Source organism: Pezoporus flaviventris, unplaced genomic scaffold (genome assembly GCF_033815535.1).
Source record: "Pezoporus flaviventris isolate CSIRO_AGI_PZ_B2104156 unplaced genomic scaffold, CSIRO_AGI_Pfla_v1 ptg000096l, whole genome shotgun sequence".
Taxonomy (NCBI): domain Eukaryota; kingdom Metazoa; phylum Chordata; class Aves; order Psittaciformes; family Psittacidae; genus Pezoporus; species Pezoporus flaviventris.
In genome coordinates this window covers 2,692,275-2,716,673 of record NW_026892644.1, presented here as the reverse complement: position 1 = coordinate 2,716,673, position 24,399 = coordinate 2,692,275, and the positions used below count along the sequence as shown (strand labels likewise).

The window sequence follows — 24,399 nt, the reverse complement described above, 5'->3', positions numbered from 1 at the left end:
GTGTGCCCAGAGAAACTGGGTGATCTCCATTCTTAGATGTTTCAAAACTCATGAATAATTTGATCTAGTTCTCAAGCAAGCCCTGCTTTGGGCAGACAGTAGGTCTAAAGAAAATCAATTAATTCTAAAATCATATTGTTAAAACTCTGATTAACATACTTTAATGTTTATTTAAAAATAATAAAAACCTGTTTTCTTTACACAGGTTCATGAAATTCCTAGGGAGTATCCTTACAAACCAACCTTCAATTTACACTGTACAATCTGCATGATCTGCATTATATATTCCTTTAAAGTTATTAATGGAAATTGCTTTGCTGTAGACTAGAAATACATAGAATTATAGAATCATGGAATGATTAGAGTTGCAAGGGACGTTAAAGATCATCCAGTTCCAGCCCCCACTGGCAGGGACACCTTATGCTAGACCAGGTTGCTCAAAGCCCCAACCAACCTGGCCTTGAACACTGCCAGGGGTGGAGCAACCACAGCTTCTCTGGGCAACCTGTGCCTGCGTCTCACAAGCCTCTCAGTGAAGAATTTTTTTCCTAATATCTAATCTAAATCTACCCTTTTTCAGTTTAAACCCGTTCCCCCTTGTCCTATCACTAGATGCCTTTGTAAAAAGTCCCTCTCCAGATTTGTTGTAGCCTCTCTTTAGGTATTGAAAGACTGTTACAAGGTCTTCCTGGAACCTTCTCTTCTCCAGGCTGAACAACCCCAACTCTCTCAGCCTGTCTTCACAGCAGAGGTCCTCCAGCCCTCTGATCATCTGTGTGACCCTCCTCTAGACTTAAGGGCCACAGAGATGATCATCATCAGACATGGTCTAGGGTGAGGCATCCCTGCTCAATGCAGGGGGGTTGGAACTAGATGCTCCAGTCCAGTCCAAACCATTCTATAACATATAACATATAACATATAACATATAACATATGTTATAACATAACACCCACCATGTTCTCATTTGGTGAAAACCTCCTCATTCACAACTGCATTTCCCAATTTAAAAAAAATATTAGCTTTTCTCTATAGCCCAAAGAGGTGCATAAAGCCATAGCAGAACACTTTTACAGATTAAGACACACAGGTGGGTGGAACTGCCAGTGAATATCACGATGGTACTTTATTTGGTTTTATGTTACTAAAAAGTCAAAAATAGTCTAAGATTGGCTATGCAGTCAGCATTCCCTCAGGATATCAGATAATAGAAAAGACCTCACAAAATCCTAGGTCTGGGCCAAGAGTGAGCATAAGAAATAACGTGATTCCTAGCTTTGGTGTACAATCGCTTGGAAACTCGGAACAATAGTATTGCCAGAAGCAAGGTATTGAAGCACCAGGCATGATTTATAACAATTCTACAGTGCCATACCTGGTCTTCCAGCATAGGAACTTCAGTTGAAGAATGACTTTCAATGTGCATTCTGACTGAATATAGATGAAACAGGAATAGTTTAAAAGATTTACACTGTTTTGCAAGCTGTACTAAAAATTAGACTACAACATCTAATTAGTTTGGGGTTGTGAATATCATTTAAGTAACATACTTCAACAGAATTAACATATTTGAAAACATCAGTCAAAACAGGCTTTGAGTATAAGGCAAAATAAATGCTGCTTCTGTCCATTAAAGTCTGAATATAGACTTGTTAAGTTACACAGTCTACATACTGAAGGAAAAAGTTGAGTATAATCTGATCAATCTAAGAAGGGTCACAGTAAATTATCAAATTCCACAAAGTGTTGATGTTTGCCAAGGGAATAAGAATCCACACTGAGACTGAGTTCTGATACCCCCCATAGTACAGAAGTGCAAAAACCTATTCCAGTTGCAGAAAGAAAAAGGTGGTAATTCTTCAGGTATATGTACTCTAAAGCTCCAACATTACCCAGAAAATAAAAAACACATTTATTTTAGTGGTAACAATCAAACTTACAGTCAAGCAAAGTACGGAAGATAAAAGCAAGAAAAATAATCTCTGAGAACAGAGAATCAATTGCACATGTCTGGTCCTTCTTTTTTCTCACAGAAGTTTAAACCACAGAATTTTTATGAAATCATATCAGTATAGTGCAACATTATAATGGAGACAGCAAAATACAAATTAAGATGGAGTGTAAGCAGATGTACCTCTATTTTTAATTCAGCTGAGCTGTCAGGTCTGGTAGAACTTGAGAATTCCTCTAGACAGTCAGTTTAACTTAATATTTATATTACTTACTAAGAACATGCCAAGTGGTGTATTCTTCTTATGAGTTTACCTAGTCCTATACAGTAGCCTGGCTTGGAATAACTGTTTTTCAAAATGTATATAAATTCTGCACAAAAATGAAAGAAAAAAAGAGGAAATTTCAAAGCCTTGCAGAACCTCAGTAAGATTTGATGGTCTCATGACCATTTGCCAATTTGAAACATCTCTCTTCCAATAAAAAGCAATTCTGCTCATGTTACAAGTTAATAGTTAAATCTTTGAAAAAACTATCTGCAGTATTTAAACTTTAATTCAAAATACAATAAATACATTTTATGAAGATTATTGAATATCCATATTACTTACACCAGGTAATTACTTAGGGGTAGACCATATAATAAAAGCCAGTTGAAGTTTGACTATTACTAAGATAAGTACTAACACGTCATCTTTCTTGTGTATACAGATTATCCAGAAATATTTATTTCTATTGTTTATTTGTTAATATCATAGTTTGTTCATTACTAGACAGATATGTTATGTAAGAATATTTCATGTCAGCACTTTCCACAAACATTTACTTTACTCAGTATTTATAGTATACAACAAAAATTGTTTTGTTTTGGTTTGACTTTCTTGTAGAGATATTATGGAAATTCCTTAAAAAGCATCATGGTTTTGTCCTATTTTAAGCCCGGATTCTGTGTTTGTATAGTTGATATTCAAGATATACAAAAAAACCCACAGGGAACACATACGGATGATTAAAACTTGTAAAACCAGGAGTAAAAAAAAACCAAACAAACAGTATCAAATACATTCACACTGATTCATGATGTGAACACCAGATTCTAATTATTCACCAGACATTGTGAATATACTCTCAAAAAAACTTTAAATCATCAATGTAAATGGAAATTCCTCTTTTTTGTAGGGAATAATACTTAAAAAAAAAAAATCTAAACTATGACATTCTTCCAGGAATAACACCATACAAAATCAAAGATACATTATTGTTTAGTGCATTTTTGTTACAGTAAATTATCATTAGAGCTACAGAAAAACAGTGAGAACATTGTTTTTAATGCTCTGATTAATCCAAGATCTCATTTGCTGAAGTAACTGGAAGGAAGTTAATTAATCTGCATCAGCTGAGAACCAGGTCCCTTAATGTTTTGTGCAAGTCTGTATTACCTTATGAGGTCAATAGGCTGAAACTTGTAAAATACTCCATATCTTGCCCATTCTCGATAAAGTAACTGAAAAACAAACAAACAAAACAGAAAATGAACTTTAAAAAAGTAATCCCATCTGTTTTTACAAACATCTTTTAAGAGTTAAAAATATACACACTGAAAAAAAGAAGTTTCCCATACTTCAATAAATACTTCTAAGTACTTTTTTCAGACAGTTATGGAAGACTCCAACCAAGTCAGCAATGCAAGTATGGTGAACAAACATCTTTCTCCATATGCCTACCCCCTCCCCACCACATTTATTAGATAGTGATGTTAAGTAGAATGCTCAAAAGAAAACACAAAAGACGCTGTAGTCTTATGGAAATCATTGGGAAAATGCTAGAACTTATCCTCCTTGCAGAGTGAAATTCTTCTATTATACTATCTATTTAATGTCTGAAATTACACCTTAGGTAAGTACTGACCAGTGTTTCCAGGGCCAAGGTGAAGAGAACTGAGGTAAGTGTTAAAAACTGGTAAAACAGTATGTAAAAACATACCAAGAGGTAATTATGTCAAAATTAGTCTGCTCTTCTGCCCAGCTTCTGAGGCTACTATACCCAGTAGAGCCGAGACAAAAGCCCCTTCTCTCCCCACACTGCACATGGACAGACAAGTTCACATGTTTACTGTTGGAAATGCAAATTCACCCACAACTTACAGAAAGCTCAAAGAAAGGCATAGATACTATATAAACTTCTTATAATGGGAGGAATCCAGTGGGAACAGTCAGGAATAAAAGGAAACATTTCAGGACCTATAGCACATTAACCACAATACACTAAAATGCAACACGCAAGGGACCCTGGATAGTCTTCCTTATTCCCTCTTCCACTGCTGTGATGTAAGTGACACAACTTTGTTCATCAACTTCCAATTAAAAAAAAGGAAACCTGTGATACTGTTTTACAAAAGGCTGTGAAGGAAACTGATAATTACAGTGTGAAAGGCTGTTCTGAAATAAAAGCCAGCAGCTGAATAGAAATTACAATGTAATTAACAATGTGATAAAAGAGTACATCTTATAACTGTGTACGAATTTATTACTAATCCATTAGAAAGGACATGAAAAAATGAAGCTTTCCAGAATTATGTGAAGACCAAAGGAAGCTCAGAGGAGACGTCAGCAGGATCTTTGTTTTAGATGAAAGTTCACCACATTTTATCTTCAGAGAAAAATAAAAATCAGGGCAGTCCTAAGCAAAAGAGTAAGATTTTGTGTGGAACCACCTGAGTTGTTCATATTCCTTTCAGTTTTATGTTATGAAAGGCCTGCAGACAGTCTAAGACAACATGCTCATTGAAAACTATTTCTTGAAGTACAGAGTGCACCAAAATATTAAACAAATAACCAGAATATGATAATAAATTACTAAATTACTCACATTATTATTTATAGATTATAATTTTGTATCACTCCAAAAGAAGGTGTCAAGCCTCTTGTTCCTCTTTTCAAGAAAGAAGTAAGGGGGTCCAGAAAAAGATCAGCATATGAGAGGTGAGGTTGGCTCCTTTAAAATAAGGCACATCATTCCTAATAAGAGTAGTGATGAAGCTGTGTTTTAAGAAAAAGCCTCTGCATCGAATATCTGCTGTCTCCAATAGATGACCTCATAGTTCAGTTCCAAACTTGCTGCGCGCACTAACTGATCGTCCCTCATCTGTCTCATGGAAATTCTAATTAATGTGAAGCAAGTAATTGCCGAGTGAATACCTTGGAGACTTCTGTTCTCCTGTAAACTTGGGATTGGACAATAAATTTTAAAGCTGCAAGGGAGGAAGACACAGAGCAAGAAACATGCACATGAATACACAGCCAGCAGGAGTTGGAGAGGATGTACGTATAGGTTTTGCAGTTACCAGTAGTTGTATCTGTCAGATGGTCCATTTTGACAGCTAGCAGCAATTCTATGCTACCTCATGAGGTTAACAGCACAATTAAAATGTGTGGAGAAATTTCAGATACTGTAACTGCAGAGTTACCTTGACATATTTTGAGCTTTTCCTATCACATTTTTCTGCTGTTTATAATGCCTCTTCTCCTGCAGATGCTATGTGAAAGAACTAAATAAATATCAAGTGAGCAATTAAGACCTGGATCCAGCAAACGTTCACCCAACAAAGTACTGCTGGAAACTTCCTCACAACTATTTAAGTGAACAAAGCTACGCCATTGCATATTCCTTAAAGATGCAGGATAAAGTATTTTCTGTTCATAGGTCAGGGGTAAACCCCACATTGCTGAAGCAACTGGGAATTTGACAATGAGATTGACAGAGTGTAGAGCCTTAGCTTTCAGAATATTGCTCTTACAGAGCACAGTATTGCAAAGTGTTATACACTTGTGGAAAGAAATTATGAGACTACGTTTGATACTCTTTGGCTTCGACAGGAGTTGAAGAGGATTGCCCTGGTGGCCATATTGATATTTTCATATAATTGTGGTCACCTATTCGAAATCACCCCTTGCCATTACCCCACAACATTACCTAAAATTTTATTTATTTCCATAATAAATCATACTGATACATACATTCACTGAAATATGCAAAACAAGGAAGTTAAAGCTATTAAATTCTTAAAACCATTTAAAAGCTGTTTTGAATGTACCTACAAAATAGAATTTTAAGAGCAAAACCAAAGGTCTTTCTAAAATTGCAGTAAATTCAGGAACAGGTTGCTATGGGATTATGTCAGACTACAGGTTCACACGGAGTTATTCTGATTCTAAAAGCCGTAACACCAAAGGTATTTTATAGCATTCACATGTGTTGCCCACACTAAGCCTCGGTTTCAATACTGCAATTTTAAAAGATTAAGCTTAATCTGGAAACTGGAATGTGCTTCCTTTCATGATATTGCTTAAATTGAAATGAATTCTAGGAAGAGTTCTGTAATATAGTATATTGTATTTTATCAGCTTCATTTAAAAGCAGCAATTTCTGTAAGTTTATAGCAACACTTTCCAATCTGCTCCTAATATTCTAGGGATATTGTTGTAGTATATGACAACAGTGTATTTCCCAGGTAAGTAACAAAGCCCTCATGTGTTTCTCAATGTCAAAAGTATTGCTAGCAATGCAGGGTTAAAAGTTGCCAGTGAGATAGAAGCTTAAAGAACACCAAGGCAGTGTTTATACTCATGGTGAGTTATTACCATGCTGCTGTGCAATAGCTTTCTTAAAAAAAAAAAAAAAAAAATCTAGAGCAGAAATTACACTAAAAGAAGGAAATTCCTTTTACTCCTTTACGCTAATCAACCATCTTAGGAAAAGAGTGGATTTCGTTGACTGCAGATTTCTAATTCTCATAGGATGTGACAAAAGTATTGTTTCACTGTGCATTTTTTCCAAGGAAATCCTAAAGAGGGTTAATAAGGATTAACTTTTTATATTATGAATTGGTACATAAATCTGAATTACTTGTGCTGCCTTATTGGCTTAAGCACCCTAGATGAGCTCAGTTAATAATTTTTCAGTCTTATGCAATAGACAATTAAAATGGAAGATACAGATAAGTTAAAATGGACAAAATAAAAATGGGCAAAGTAAGAAAAAAAAAAAAAAAAAGATCAAAAATGCCCCCCTTGCCTTTAAACTTGATCTGGTCTTTTCAGGAAATTAAACACTGAGACTATTAGATTCAGATAGAAAACAGATGATGTTATGCATAGAAATACTACAGCATATTCAGTGGCTAGGCAGCAGAGACATATGTGAATAATCAATGATGTATTTCTGGAAAGAAGCTTTTATGTTTTTAATACTTAACACTTCATAACTGAGCCTAATAGGCAGAATAAAAAGAAGGCAGCACAACACACAACTAGTAGGGTGAATATTTTTCCAGACACTAGCCCATTTAGGCCTTCTTCCACCATATTCCACAGCACTCAATCTTCCTTCATTGACTAATGGTCATTTACCTTTCTTCTCTTCAAATTTGCTAACCTTATAAGTCAGTAAACTATGTAGCTGATTGTTTCAGAGTCCATTACTGTATCAGTATTATCACTTACTCAGAGAAAATTCTGCAAGTGCTGACAATTTCTTCATTAACAAACCATTCAAAGTAACAGACATAAATATACAAGTTTCTTTATAGGGTTTTTTTTCCAGCTTTGTCTCCTTTGCTTACAAGTTTCATATACCAAATTAAATTGTATGAAGCACACGAAGACATCTAGTGGCAGAATGCTAACGCTATTTACCAAAACTACAAAGAAGATATGCTTCATGTTTTTACTAACCCAGCACTGGAGAAATCAAATTCATTTGTATGACCTACGAACTCGGTCTTCATTTCAAATGCTCATATAACCATCATTTGTGGCAATTCTGCTCTTGAGAGCTGCACTTTTTGCCAAATTAATGACATTTTCTTACCTCTCCATCAAGCATCAAATGGCACGTACCAACATATAATACTGCTGAGTTAAAAACATGCATGAAATAACTTAAGGTCACCAAGAATATATGCAATTTAATTTCTGTTATAGTAAATATCTTAGGCATCCAAACACTCTATTTTTCTTTGCTGTTTTCTCCCCCACACCCCTTTCTATTCCCACACTTTTCATTTCCTACCATTCATATATCAAGGGAAAAGAAGAACAAGAGCAAACATTAGAGAACAATATGGAATGGATCTTAATGGACTACAGTAATTCTGTACATTTCTAATAGTAAGCATATGTAACAAAACCAGTCTGACTTCATATAGTCTTTGATTATGCATCCGTTTCTCTTGTGGAGAGTGTTGGTGGGTGATATATTTCCAAAAGTCTTTTGATAGCTAGAAACTTTTTACATGCAAAATAATTGAAAGCAGATTTTATAGACATTGCATGTAATTTAATTGAATGCACAATCATATAAAAAATACAACCACGGTTTAATCTAGTAACCATTGTTCTATAGTACCATCTGGTTATGGAAAGAAAATAACCATCTAAGTTATTTAACAACTTTTGCTTCCTGAGATACTGAAAAATCTTGTCCATGCATGCGTAGGGAAACCTGAAGCATTTCAAGATGTAAATATCAAATTAAATTCACTGAAGTACTTCATAAGAAGACTTTATAAAAAGTCTTGCGACATATCTTTTACACACAGAAATACAGGAAAATAAACATTGCAAAAAATATATGCATCTGTAAAAAAAGCTACTTGATTGAACACTAGTTAATACTTTTAACAACATTTAATAACATTTATAACATTTAATAACGTAATATTCAGGATAATAATATAAAATTGTATTTTATAACATTTAATAACGACTTTAATAACATTTAGGAGATGAATTCATGTTTGTCACATTAAATCTAATATGAAATTAATTTTTCACAATATTTTACCTTTCTTTCATTCATGCAATCATTTTGGCCTTCATATTCACCCTGTAGAAAGAAAATGCTTTAGTAAATGATGTAAAGACAGATCAAATTCAATAAAAGATTGCTCAGCTGTTCCTATATTTTTGATTTCACTTTCAGGTCACAACTTGAAATAAGTACTTACATGTAAGAGATTTCATGTTAAAATCACACATTTGGAATATATTACTGTTGTCACAGACAATAAACATTGATCTCTCTGTAATATTGAGTAATACTATCAGAGAACTATATTTTTGATAGTATATACGTACATCATGAAGTGGATATGCTGCATCATAAACATTGTTTGCTATTAATGTCCCAATACCTGAAAGAAAATAAATTAACATGGTCAACAGCTAGGCATAGGTAAACAGAAAAAAATATTACAGATTTCATTTAATGACATTACAAAGGGAACTGAGCTTGATTACTGAAACAGTCAAAATCATGTCAAGATGAGCATATACAAACCTGACTATGGAAAAATTGTTTTCAAAGGGTCATTTCCATATAGTGCTTTTTCTTGACTGAATTAGTATTTTACAAAGGCCCTTTTGACCACTTTATTACCTTGATAGCAGAGGCATGTGGCTGAGGAGGAAAGCACCTGGGAAGTCCTTCTTGAAGATTGACAGTGATCAGAACCATGGATCCCCACAGACATACCACCACAAAAATGAACAAAAAACTCACTTTTGCAAGGAAATTTGTGATTGAAGAAACTTTTATTTTCTATTGACTATTATTAGATCAGGTCTCATTTTCACTGAACCAAGTACTGGGTTTTCTACCCTTCCTCATATCAACACATAAGGCCATCCTTCTGGGTTTGAAGCAACTCCTGTTTGTAGGAGCTATATCAGTTTGTGCTCACCAAGTCAACAGTTATGCTGAAATCCTGGATGCACAAGGACAGACTGCTGAGTCCTAAAGATTGCAAACAGGAATTCTGGTGAAAGATACAGGAAGATACAGAGACATGGCACTATTCATTGACTGCTTACTTTCAGGGCTTAAACAACCGAATCCCCAAGGTAACTACTACAGCACCTACAGACATACACAAGATCACTATTGGCTCTCACTACCTACGAATCTTACAGCCATTCTGTCTTCAGCCTCTGTAGGTGAAAACAGTTGTTCCATAAGATGACAATTAAAGCTAAGATTAGTAGTTTATTCCAGACTTTCAATGCCCAGTAAAAAGTACCTAGCTAGCTTGTCTTCAGGGATGAAAAAAATCCACAGTCAAATTAGGCAACCATCATTCTGAAATGTTTTGGAAAAAAAAACCTTGGTCAGAGATGCTAGATAGGCATTGCCAACAAATTTCTTCCTTGGTACAAAGAGAAAGAACTTACCAATACATGCATTAATAGAATTGGGAAATCTTCATGTTTGTATAATGTCAAGTCTTCTACTGAAAGAGTTCCATGTTTGGAAAGTTTTCAGTGGTTCAGAGACTTGCTAAAAGAAAATATGCCTTCCTTGTACAATGTCATAGAAGTTGAATCAGATTCAGCCTTACATAGGTGTAAAAATCAATGAGGAAATGATTGAAGTGTTATTTTCCTCCTACTATAATATGAATCATACTTTTATGGAAATCAAAGACTGCTATAAGTATTTCCATTACCACTGTCCCACTTCCTCTGCAAAATAATCAGTGGGATCTTAAAAAAAATCCAAACAAAAAAAGCTTAAAGACATCTTTTGAACCACTTATGATGAGTAGTTTTAAGTCTTAAGACCAGTGAGATAGAAAACCTAAGCAACATATGAAGAACAGGACTTTTGGGGGAGAATCTCAGAAGACCAAAATAATTAGTGAATTTATGTCAAACATGACGCATAATCGTGTTTTGACTATGAGACAGAAAGATAACAAGGATGGGAAGGTTGAAATATTTGCTTCATGTCAAATGGGATCTTGAGCTGACCAGAGCTTGAAGTGGATCAGCCTGTATTTTCAACTTGGAGTGCCAAAAAAGCATGAAAAATCACTAGTAGTGTTCTAATGATGGCTTTTATTACACTATAAACCAGAACAACATATTAATATAGAAAAATATTTGAAGAGGCAAAGACAACCCCATTGATAAAGTGCTCTTTCCCTTCCTGCTGTGTCCTTATAGGACAGATCGCTTCTTTCAAGCTTTCTCTCAGCCCAATAACTTACAAAGTCTTAAGAGTTTCAATGGGTTCAACACATTCTCTCTGAATCTCTTGGGAAAGTGCCAGCTCTGGTGGCTGTCTTTTACATCAACAGGTTTAGTGTCCCTGCTGCACTTCAGGCTTCTTGTTTTATAACCTTTACAATACCTTGTCTCTAAAATCCTGCACTCAGAAACATCTGCTTGCATAGGCTCCACAGCTCCCAAAGAAAGCATGGTCTCTCTAGTCACAAAAAGGGTTCTCTGGAAATAAAGTAGCATTCCCCCCTAGTGCCCCCCCAGAGCCTTTGAGAAGAACAAAACATAGAAACACACAACATAGAAAAACACCAGCTGAATAATGGTTTAGAAATTAAGAATGCCGTACATTTTCTCAACCATCTTTTCAGGTTTTTACTGAATACTACTCTTTTCAAGTACATTACCCTAGGACATTGTGAGCTGCACATAAGAGGTCAAGCTCACAAAAGGACTTCCAGAAAACATGCCAGACAAGGAGTACTATCATTTCTTTGCCATCAGGGAGATACGTGTCATCCATCACAGCGGGTGAAAGAAAAAAGGTAGAGAAGAGAGAATAAACACAGCTGCATGTGTTCTGAACCTCAAGAAAACAAAAGCTCCACATATTTCAGGGTTATCTCAAAAGTATCACTCAGAATCTTCTCAATAGTCATAGTCAAGTCATATATTTCACTATGCAGTTCATGGATAATTTTTTTAAGGCAGCAGTGGTAAAAATAGCCTGAAAAGATGTGTTATTATATTAAAATGGCAAGAAAAATCTGCTTCTGGAAGAAATAATACCACATATTGTAGCTGACATCTGAATTTTCAAAAGCAGATCATATAATAATCAAATCAAATTTTATAACAACTCATGAAGTGCAAGTTACGTGCCTGATCCTGCACCTGTAGAAATGAAAAGCAAGCTCCCATTACCATGTCCTATCCCAAACATGGTAGAAAAGTTTGAATCTAGTCTTCAGAAAAAGCATTTGTTTCCATCTCTATGTTTTTTTGTGAAAATGTTTCAGCATACTTCTGTCCTCTGCTAGAAAAATAAATATTCTGTGAGATACCTAAACAATTCCTTTCAAAACAACATGTATAATTATCTTCCCTCCTCCTTACCCATGCTGTTTCTTGACTTTGAGGATGTGCGCTTCAAAATTTCACGTACCTGTGCAAAAGAACAGTGATATATCACACAAATCATCTTTTATCATTATTATCATCATGGCAGTAGCAATAAAACAAAACTTTAAAATAAGAAGCTTCTGTGGAGTTCATTTGCATATATGTTTAAATCGTACATTTCACTCATATAAATGCATGACTTGAGGCTGCTAGATAAGACTTGACAACATTATGCCAAGGCTTAATAGTGGATTACTCCTCTAACATTTATAGGATAAATCCTGCTTTGTCACATCCTTAAAATACTATGTGAAACATAAAGAATTCAGGTAAAATGAGAATTTTACATTGTAAAAAATATTACAACAATATCAGACTTTGGAAAAAAAACACATCTAGCTTTCACAGGTGGAAGTATAACATCAAGACTCATAAAGTGATCCATGAGTTTGCTGTATCTATGAAACTCAAGTGTGTATGGATGAAGATAGATAACTTGTTCTTCTTGTTGGCATTGCTTATGCAGAAAGAAATCTTGCATTTCCAGCCTGTTGGATCTTAGGAACATGATGCAAGGTTCCTCACCAAAGACTGCTGGAGTTAGGAAGTTAGTATAGATTCCAGAGGAGGTCCTTTTATGGAATAAAATCCAATTAAAGATTAGGAAACAGAGTTTAATAACACCTCTGAACAATGGAAAGGAGTCAGTAGCAGTGTTCTCTACAGAGCACCTCCTACTCCTAGACCACTGGGCAGCTTCAGAAGGGTATTTTTATGTAATTCTGACTGCCTCGTGTTTTGCAGGTACAGAGAAATGCATAAACTGATGAAATTAACAAAGTATTTACCAATACTCACTATTAAAGTAAATCCCATTCAGCACCAAAAATGAATGATATGTTACTTTTGTTTACTTACTATTCGGCTGCGGGTAGCATTGTCGAAAAACGTGTCTTTCTCTTTAATGTTATACCTAACACATTGAGAGAGAAAAAAAAAACACCTTACTTTTTCAGATGTGGTAGTAAAACCTAAAGATGACATATAAGATTGTTATTTAGAATTCCTTTAGAAACTACAGCAAGTAAGAAAAACAGATGCTTAAAAAAAATATAGATGAAATAGTACAGCATAATACACTGTGTTATTTAAGGCCTAGTCATTCAGAGTTCTCCCTGGATTGAAATGATGGTGGGCACAGAAATGCAAAAATATTAACAAACAAACGTAAAATGCCTTTCATGTAAGGAGAGCTTGTACATTGTTTACACAATATGACCTTTTAATCTTTTCCTTATAACACACCCTCTACACTCTTAACATTCTAAGGTTAAGTTATTAGGTTTCAACTAGCCTAATGCAGATGTCATTACTTTTTTCCAGGCGACTAACCAGTCAGCATTTTACTTGCTTTCAAACAACCATTCCATTGGAATTATGCATTCCCTTAAATTTTAAAATCATCATATGTGGAATTAGCTTCAGTTTATTCCCCTTAATAAATTTGACTTGTATTCAGTATTAATTAAAATTGTCAGAGAGGACAATAAATGATATGGTGGTTCATTATATTTATTACAAAATTTTATTTATCAGACATAAATACAAGGAGACACCCATGAGGAGAAAAGGAGTGTTTCATGTCAAAATGGGCCCAGAAGTATTATTCTGAGTGAAAGGCCAGGTGTCAAGAATTTCTTACCTTCATATTATTAGCAAGTTTCAATTACTATAATAAATCTACGAAGAGGAAAATTATTATCAGATTTCTACTAGCTCTTTCTTTTTTTCAATTCAAAGCGGTAATGTTCTTAACCAAATAATCAGGATTTTGATGGTAAGATTTTTACAGTTCAAGTTAAAAACATAAATATTTTATCTGTTGCACTTCTGTTATCCAGCAGAAGGAACTAAAACACTGGCAGAAAGTCTCTGCAACTTAGATTTCTGCTAATTCACTGAAACTGAATTATGTGCTGATGCATGTACATTTACTTTAGATCTATTTGGCATTCAATAAATTTAACTTTATGCAGACATATGCTTTCATCACTTGGAAATATTATCCAGAAATAATCTGGCAACTTGGATATTTCCTCAGGATTTCCAGAAATACTCAATAAATTTCTGTATTTTGATTAAAATAATGATGGAAAAAAATGACAACACTAAAATGATAAGTTACAGCTCTATTCATTGCTCATCACAATTTAAAATACTCACAAATATAATTTCTCTCTGGAAAATGGGTAAAACAGGTTTTTCATGTTGGTATTTCCTTGTTGTGGGACCTGGGGTTGCAGAGGTTCAGTCAATTTGCACCATATCTCATTAAACTTTTTGAGTATTCCCCCTTCTTCTGTGATTTCATACATCTGAATAAATAAAATATCGTACATTAGCATGTCAAAAAATTCATTTAAAAAAAGATAGAATTCGCTATACACATTTAAATCTGTAATTAAAATAAGCACCTCCTCTGAACATATAGTCCCCTATAAAAGCAAGAACCTGAATCCATATGGGTTTCCATTCCAAAAAGTTCTTGTCCTTCACAAACTACTTCCAGAAGAAAACTCAGTGCCAAATTGTTAATACAAGAAACATCCTTACTAACTAAACTAGGAGCTGAAAAGAGATGACAAAAAGGCAGAGCAATTATTTTGACTTTGTAACTGGGAACAGAGGGATCCGTCAATGCAGGACCAGTGTTTACCCTAACTGGTGAACCCTAACAGGCTAACTGATCAGAAATTTTCTCCTAATTTCCTATAGAATAATTCATCCTAGGATGAATTTGCAGGAAAATTGCGATTTTGTTTCCCTGATGGTAGACATATTTCATTTTGTCGTCTTCTACACACTAAAATAAATTAATCATTCTGCCTGTGCAATCACTAGTAGACACCCACAACCACTGCTTTGTTTTCTAGCAGACACCTTTACCCAGAGTGTCTCAATCATATCACCCCTAACTGAGCAAGGGCTCTACAGTCAGACTTCTCCCTTACATACACAGTACATCACCTCCACCTTGCATCCCCTGCCTATTCCTCCTGAAGAGCCTATAGTCCTTCATCTTATCACTCCAGTAATGAGACTCATTCCACCAAGTCTCATTAAGACATCATAGCTCTGGGAATGGACCAATGCTTCCAGTTGTTCTTGGTTGTTTCTCATACTCACATTTGAGTATGGCTCATTCTCACTCCTCAAAAATAACTGTATTTTCATACCCAGAAATAATCATATTGATAAAATTGCTCAAAGAATACTTCTTCTCAGAATGTATTTGTCCTGAAAGATGATTTAAGACTGAATATTTAGAAGAAAAAAAAAAAAAGTTTTTGCAACCAATTCCTCATGTTTAGAGGTGAATGCATACTTTCCACTGAAAATGTTTTGTTTATGGTTTCATTGGGTGTTTGAATAAATAAAAATAACATCACACAAAATACCTAATGCATCTTGAAAACAATGTTTTGTCTTTCTGAACAAAAATCGAATTTTCTTTTTAGTGGTTACTGGCTGAATATTTCAGTTTGTATTGCCAAATCCCCAAAATATAAAATTTCAGTTTTTCAAAACAGATTTTTGTTTTGTTCACAGGAAATTCCTTTTTCAACTGTACTTAATTGCAAAAAAAAACAAGTAAGACATGAACATAATATTCCTGTCATGCTTCCTTTCTGGCAGTGCTCTATTTCGGCAGTTGAGATAACAGAAAAATAATATAGTCAACAAGAGTTGTCAACAATCTTCTCTTTAAAATTGTCATATTGCTTTTAAGTTATAGAAAACCATTTATTATCCTAGGGTGGATTTTCAGGAAAATTGAGATCTTTTTTCCTTGATGGCAGACATATTTCAGTTTTGTCTTCCTCTACACACCAAAATAAATTAAAAGTACAAACCTAAACACTGTTTTCATAACCCCCTAATCATTGACTGCATGTTCATTTACTCTTAGAATATTTATCGTACTACTCAATAAATGTCTGCTATAAGGCAACCTCGTTCAACATGAAATGTGCACAGACCTGATACATTCATTGAAATTTGTTGCTTCAAAGGAGAAGATGCTATAAATAATGCATAGTGGTTAAATGAAATAATTTGTCAATATTTTTAGATGTCTTTTACACCAAATGATTCTTTGTCATTAGGGTCTTATGATATACAGTACTTTTTTTTCCCATTCGGAGGAGAAAATGGAATGTGGAACTGTTCATGGATAACTAGGGCAGTCTTTGGAGACTGTCAGCTCCAGGACAGACCTTAGCTCAGAATAGCATGTCAATATTCATCAATTAAAATAGTATAAAATTTGCTTCAGTATGTCTGTAAAAAGCTAGGAGGGGAAAATTCCCAAGAGGGAAGGAGGGAGAAATGAACAAGCACTAAAAATGTGCAAAGGAAATGAAGGGATAAAAGAATGAAGTTGAATGTATAGGTCCATTTCTGGAAAGGGCCTAAACATCCATCAATATGCCAGAAAGAATAGAGGTACTGTAGCTGTCCAAAACATACCAAAACATGTTCATTTTCAAAGACTGATAAGAAGTAACCAGATTTGGGTTTGTGGGTTGTTCTTTGTTTGGTTGTTTTGTTTTTTTTTCCTGCGATGCAAACACATAACGGGTATCCAAGCTTGAATTAGCTACGTTTCTAACAGTGACAGATTGTAACACCTGGACATGTGAGTAACACTGAACATGGTGCAGGGCTATGAAAAAAAAAACCCAATAATCCCAAATGAAAACCAAACAACCTCGTAGAAGAAAATAAAATTAGTCTGTCCTTAAAGTCTAATGACAATGCTGTAAAATAAGTGCTTAGTAACACAACTGATGAGTATCTCTAACTGAAAGCACAAGCCAGTTCTATTGACTTCAATAGAAGTTCTTAGCCAATATGCTAAATCATTTCAGGGCCATGAATTTTGAGATCTGCTACTCAGAATTTACGGTGCTTGCCAGCAACATTGCTGAAAGTGGACTGTAAAGATTTTAAAGAAGATAGTGAGCCAAAGTTTTAATGATATTAGGCAAGTCTGAATTCACAAAGTCAGTGGTACGACCAAAACAGACTCTCTTGGCATCCCGAGAATTTAGTGGAATCTTAAGGTAATGACCAGCTAGTATAATATATGCAATACTGCACCTCACCTTTGAGGTAAGTGCCTTGACAAAAATCCAACTAGCTACTGCCTTCTCAGCTTTCAAAACCCTCCTTAAAACTCACCTCTGCCATCACTCTTCTGACCACAGACTATCAGCCCGCTGCCTCTGAGGCCTTTGAAAACCCCTTTGAAAATCTCATCTTAAATATGATTCTGTATACTAAATAATCCCAAAATCATTAATAATGTGAAAGAATAAGCCTGACAATTCATTTGCTCTGATTTAGAAATAAAGTAAGTCCATGGGTTTCTGTACATTTAACTATCTATCTGATCCCCCCTCCTCTAGTCATACAACTAGTTGATAGAAAATAGAAAATAATTACCTTTTTAGTGGGCATTTTTATTTTAAGGAGTTCCGCTTCTCGAGTAAGTACTTGCCAGGGTGCATGTATACGGACAAAACTCAATCCTTGGTTCTTATTCTAAAACATTAAATAGTGAAAACAATGTATTTCAATACTATTGAACGGAATACAGTAAAAAGGTTTCATGATGTCAGCTCCAAGTCAGGCAATAGTAGTCAATCACAGCGAATAACCAACTGCTGTTACATCTGGGCTTAAAAGTGACCTTTTCTTTAAAAGCTGAATCTTCTAACACTCTAAAATCAACCAGTCTGCTGCCTGAAGTGTAGATGTGTATGAACCATGAGGACAGAAGTCTACAATTTCAGGCTTTGCAATCACGTGAACCAGAAACCCCCATGATACCACCTCCCCACTCAGAAATTTTGTAAGTAATCTGACTTAATTAGCGAGTTTCTTCATCTCTGGGTGGACTTTGCTTTAGGCTCCCATTTTCAGTTTTGTCTGACTATGTCGTGGACACTCCATCAGATTAGTAGCGCCTCACAGGGGAACAGACCCAACATTTAGTGCTCTTAATATCCACAGCTGGAGTAACAGCCCTAAACAAAACATTCAAATTTAACTTCTGCAGAGAGACACAAACCTAATGTTTATGTAAATAACTGGTTATGCTGTTTGGAGGCAGAGGACTACACGAGAGAGCCTCATACAGCCAGTTTGCTGTGATCTGCACTGTTAAGAAGGTTCTGCCTTGATAAACCATCTGAGCTAAAGGCACTCTAAGATCAGAAAGCAGCACCCCTGACAAAACCATGAAAATTTAAATGCAGGCATGTTGATACAGAATTTTCCTCAATGCACAGAAGTAAATTATATCTGTAAATTATACAGAGGAATGCGTACTGTGGAAATGAATGGAATAAAAGTTGGGATGGAGATTAGAAAGAGGATATGAGGACATATTTTGGGAAAGACATGGAAGTGGAGAAGGGGAAACTTTAAAGGCTTCAATAATGCTAAGATTAATGATCTTTGTGTAGCTGTGTGCATGCTGGGCTATAGTGCTAGGGCATATTGTTACTTTGCATTTTCCCTCCTACATATGTGTAAGGATCAGGACCGTCCCCTCCCTTCAGGGGAGCATGAATCTTTTTTGATTCCCTCCTATATCCTCCTCATATATCCAGAAATTTAGAAGTGAGACAAGAAAACTGAAGTAGAGTGTTCAATTTGATGAGAAACATAGCTGGGTTATATATCGGCCTTAAGTACAAACCTCAACTGCCTCACCTGTGAGTAGCTGCCTATGTACAAAAAGTCGTACATGCCTAGAGAAACAATGCTAATAAACAGAGCTTGATGTCACTATAAATTATTTTCAATTAACCAGCAGCATAACTACAAAGCTGGGAACACATGCCACATGGAAACTTAGCATCTTCTGCTGGAAATTGACTCCAAGAAAATTATCTTTCTCAAAAGCTTTAAGAAAATTTTTAAATAGTCACAGTCTAAATGTATGTCTAAATATAAGACTGTTGTAGCACATTCACCCCAGAAAAGGCTCTCCTCACCTATAGCTGTATCATATCACATTGGCATCAGCGTTTTAGAACCAGTATTTAACGTTTTCAAAGTGTATACATGTTTACAACTTCATGCAAACACCAAACACGCATTTGCTGAATGTTTCATAATGCTTTCTGATTTAAAAATAAAAATAAATTGTTAGATGGAAATCCTACTATTCTTACTGTAATCATTTTGCTCTTATTTCCTTGATAGCTGCAACATGAACTACAAAGATCACTACATCACTTTTAGCTAACATTTCTTTAGTGAACCGATGTTATTTTAAGGAGCAGAATGATCTGCAGAATGACTCTTTCATCAGTCCACTGGGGAAGTCAGCTTTAAGAGAAGGAAGTAAAAACTCACTGGGCATGAGCAGATGTTCTGGTAATCATTTGCTGAACATACATTAATAACAGATGAGAGTTTAAATTTCAGTGTGTTAAGATCAGGAGGCTTCTTCTCAGCTTTTGGCCAAAATCAAGCATGTGTCCTCTGTCTGGGGGACTATATACCACATTGGCAAGAGAAAGGACAGTCTGATCTAATTGATTGTTTCCAGCTCAGGCTCATATGACTACACAGATTGCAAATAAAATCAGTCAGATAATTTGAGAGAAAAGACCAGATGAAGAATATGACCTTTGTATATTTGAACAAAAATATGTTGGAAAGTTGTGCTGTTCATGAAGTGATATCAGATGCAGAGGAATCAGAAACTTAAAAATCTTTAAAAGCCCTAAAAATCACCCCATGATAGGAAATTGAGATCATTTTAATAAAGACTAATGCAAAAGTAGAGAAAACAGGACCAGGTGAAGAACAATGGACTGCTGAATATTTATCTTGGGATTACTAGAACCACGTTTTCCACATCTTGCTATGTTTTCCTAACATTAAAATTAACCAAAGAAATTTAACAAAAACTAAATCATCAGTCTCATATTGTATCTCAAGGGCTGAATCATCTACCTAGTTTTCTACTGAGTCACCTAAATAAAAATCTATACCACTACTCCTCTAGTAAGGCTACTTTCCCTACTTTTTAAGCCTTCACGTGCAGTAGTTCCAGTTGTATCTTTGCATGCCCTTTTTGCCATTATCATTATGATGGCTGGTGAAGATCTGTTTAACTAACTTATTCCCAGCATGCTTATTGTATTGCAAACATATTAACACAATGAGAACTTGTTTTTCTCATGGCCAGAGTGGATTTATAACTGCTTACTGGAGACATCCACTACATGGTGTCATTTGGTTAATCTCCTGAAATTATTAAGGTACATGTGTTTGTAAATATGGTTTAATATCTGCTCTGATGAAATGCTGTCAGTCCTCTATTTTGAATACTCACAGTCACCATTGCTTATTCATTGTACTTTAGATGTATTAATAAAGCTAACACGTTGTGCTGGCTAACATTATTTTTATCTGACCATTCACTTGTTATTTAATACAGCCATCCTCAGTCAAGTCCTTTTTCACTTAGAGCTGATGACCCACAGGACTTTATTCTTGGCCATGCATTGTTCTATGTCTATATCGTTGCACTCCCTGACTATATTACTGAAATGACAAAGTACTGCTATGCAGATGACAAACAAACAGATTTGTTGCTCTCATGATCCCTTTTTTGTCAAATCTGTCTTCCATATTTCAGAGTTCTTCCAGTAAGTTTCAAGAATAGAAGTTTTTCAATAAGTTGGTTATGAATTATTCAAGATATATATATATCTTGGCTTCTATTCCATTTTGTAAAGTTCAATTGGGCTTTCCCATTTCAATAGGAAAACTCAACATTGAAATTAAATGGAAGAAAATCTGGAAGGTCTGGTTTGCTTTTCAATCAGCGCATGAAGAAAAATATATCACAATTTTCTTTCAGTCTTTTCATGTATTCCAAGTAGTTTAAAGCAGGACTTTAACAGCAGTCTACATTGCCTTTTTTTCTGTCTCATAGTGGAAATGTAGAGGCTAAATAAAATACAAATTTCTCCAAAGGAGGCTTTTTCTGTCTTTCATGCCTTAACAGTAAAATACATTAGCAACTGCATTAACTGCAAGCATAAGAGTTAGTGCAGACTTATCATCATCAGGGCCAAAGCAGAAAAAATTGTATGATAAATATGAAAGCTCTCATATAGATGTACTCCTATTGGTTATAATTTGACTAATGATAACTCAAAAAATTATTATTCTTTTTAACTAAAAACTGAATGTTCTGAAACAAGGCTAGACAAGCATAATAGCAAGACTAAGTAGAAAAGGTTTCTCTGCCTAAAAATTTAGACTTGTCATTGAATTTAGGTTTATGTAAAAATCAGATGTCAAAAGTGAGAATTCTGTCATTCCAAAATTAGTGGTTTATCCACATTTCTCACACACTTTGACAGTCACTGTTGTCCAACCATAGCATGAAATATTTTTTAACCACTATAACACAATTATCATGCTTTTATTGCCTTCTTCCAGTTCATAGTTTCTCAATTCAAGCCCTTGCAGAAACAGGTCACAGATTAAGGAGATGTACCATGAAGCATTCTCTGTTAAAGCAGGAGTTTGCAGAGGAGTCCTGTTGGTCCATAAGAGCACAACGTAACGGATGGAATACTGCATGTCCAGCTCAAAGATCTCTCATAGCGCCAGTATTTTTTCAGGCCAACTTGACTCCCACCTTACCTCATTCAGACAACCTATTTGTCATGTTTCAGCCATGTCACCTCAAGTTGAAGTGCTCTCAACAGTTTATTTGGACACCTTTAACATGACCTAAAGCATATGATGCAAAAGGCATTGTATTTGTCCATCACAGTCAAGAAAACAAAAAGGGCAAACCCAATAATTATACTCTGTCAGAACCTCAGACTGATTTGTGGTTAGCATACTGCTTCTAGCAACTCTGTAAATACAAAATTTATTACTAAATGCGACTTTTTAGTAAGCCTTTCTCATTATTTCCTTATCATGAAATTACTCATCATTCATATTATATTAAAGGAATATTGTTACATATAAAATATATACTAAAGTAATTAAATTATTTTAAAATACTTGCCCAAACAAATAGATTTCTGCTGTGTATATTAGTAACAAAAAGAGAGAAACACTGAAGGGTAGAAAGAAGCTGAACAGAAGTAATTAACTACTGTCTAAGGAAGTCTGAGGGAACTGCTAATCTTTCTTATGATTAAAAAAAATACCCAAAGTGGATGGAAGGGCATAAACTATAAAATCTGAAGCATGCAAACTTCCTTCTTGAAAAGACAAATCATCTGGGCTTTAAAAATTTTATCCTTCTATGATCATTGAGTAGATGATAGAAAAATACCAGACACATACAGACAGCAAGTTTCTAATGGCTTCAGTTAATATAATCAGACATCTTTTGCTGACATTGCTAATACCAGCCACACTAGGAAAGCAGCAATGAGAGAGTTAGTAGAGAGGAAAAAAAAAAAAGGTTCCTAGTAGCTCAGTAAAAGTAATCATTTTCCATTTATTCCATCACCAAATGGACCAGCTGTGTCTGCAAATGCAGTTGTTCAAAATTGTCTATTCTCCTGACACCAGCTCTGGAAATTGAGGCAAATAATAATGTGATGTCATAGCGCAAATAAAATGCAATATTTTGTTACTATCACAGAACTCTGTGGACTGACGTGGCATTGCCAGATTCAAACAGTGACTGTGAAAACTGTCTGTGTTTAGTGCCAAATGTATTGAATCACTACCTGCACAAGGATTGGCATTTTGCTGATCTTAATGTTTTGTACCCAAGATGCAACATCAGTTTATCACAAAGCATGGATATCAAAACGTATGCCAGCGATAACGTAAAAAGGAAGAGCAGTCACTGGTCTGGGTGAGATATTGAGACCCAGGATATCTTGACATAGAGAGGTCAGTTCAGAACAATTCCTAACTCATGATATCTATCCAAACATAGGCAAGTAATTTAATTCTTTCTGTCACTTTCTGTCAACGAAGATAATGGATCTTCCCTCAATCAAAAGATGTTGATGAAGATACATTTGTTGCAGATAGAGGTGCTCACATAATACCATAAACAAATAAGAGTGTATGGCTACAGACAGTAGCCATACTACACATCTTATGATTTTCACGTTTTCCTTTAAAAACTATAGTCCTTTTACTTTTCGCCAAACTTCTTTTCTATTTTCATTATTTCTCTGGGATATATACCTTACTGTATGTCTGCATAGTGCCTAGTATAACAAGATCCTCATTAATGACTGCATTATTCTCATGCAAAAGTATTACAAATACTTAGCAGCAATCCCCAACAGCTCCAAGAAGTTGTCCACTCCTGACAAACAGTAACACAAAGCACGAGTGAAAAGATGCAAAGCACAGGTTTGTTCACTGATGACAAAAGTAAACTCCACCTAGTTCACAGAGTTAGTTTTTTAGCTGCTCAACAACATAAGAAGCAGACTCACTTAGGTCCAAATTTCAGACCTAAAGCAAAGCTGCAATAATTTACACATTTTGACAGTTTGCCTTTCTCTTTCTTCATTTCTACCAACAGTGATGGTGTTAATGTCCTGTTTATTTTACTCTCTTAATCCCACCTCTGAACTTGAATGGTTAAAGAACATACTAGTGTGTGTAAGCAAAGAACAGAACACCTTGGAATGAAAGATCTGGCCAAAACAGTTTCAAAGAAACTATATAACCTTATTTCTTTAGATAAAGCACTGTGGAATGAAACAGTTGACTTTGCACATCTTTTGCAATGTTTCTTCATGGAATTGCTACCTTTCCAACCAAAATTTTCCCGTGCATCTATAGACAGAAAGTGTCCATGAATAGACGATGATACAGGAAGCCTAAAAAACACAGGTGTACTTTCACTGAATAAGATGGAAATTTTTAATGGCACACAACAGAATGAAAATGAGCTGTTAGAAACTCAAGCACAAATGTAAAATAGATTGTTAAGTCAAGTCTGCCAAATAACAAAATGCACAGACCTCTGATTACTGTAGTACACAAAGAAGGTGAGTAGCAAATATGTCAGGATTGTAACTGACTTTTAATTCTTCCTGAATGCACGTTTTGGATTTAAAAATTAGTGCATTGTCGTGGTTATTTTCTAAATATTTACCTATGACCACTACTTAATACAGCATGGAAAATGTGACATACAAATGTAAAGCAAAATTTTTCCTATTTCTTTATA

General features: G+C 35.0%; 1 protein-coding gene across 1 annotated transcript in view; it reads right to left on the bottom strand.

The window, feature by feature from the left end:
- ANO2 (anoctamin 2) overlaps window positions 1-24,399 on the bottom strand; it is a 177,238-nt gene that overhangs the window by 124,423 nt on the left and 28,416 nt on the right. The window contains exons 4-10 of the mRNA XM_061476402.1: window positions 17,640-17,738; window positions 14,355-14,506; window positions 13,050-13,104; window positions 12,126-12,174; window positions 9,087-9,142; window positions 8,794-8,835; window positions 3,390-3,454 (exon numbers count right to left, since the gene is read on the bottom strand). Of these exons, the coding sequence (XP_061332386.1) occupies window positions 3,390-3,454; window positions 8,794-8,835; window positions 9,087-9,142; window positions 12,126-12,174; window positions 13,050-13,104; window positions 14,355-14,506; window positions 17,640-17,738 (518 nt within the window). The remainder of the gene's footprint in view (window positions 1-3,389; window positions 3,455-8,793; window positions 8,836-9,086; window positions 9,143-12,125; window positions 12,175-13,049; window positions 13,105-14,354; window positions 14,507-17,639; window positions 17,739-24,399) is intronic.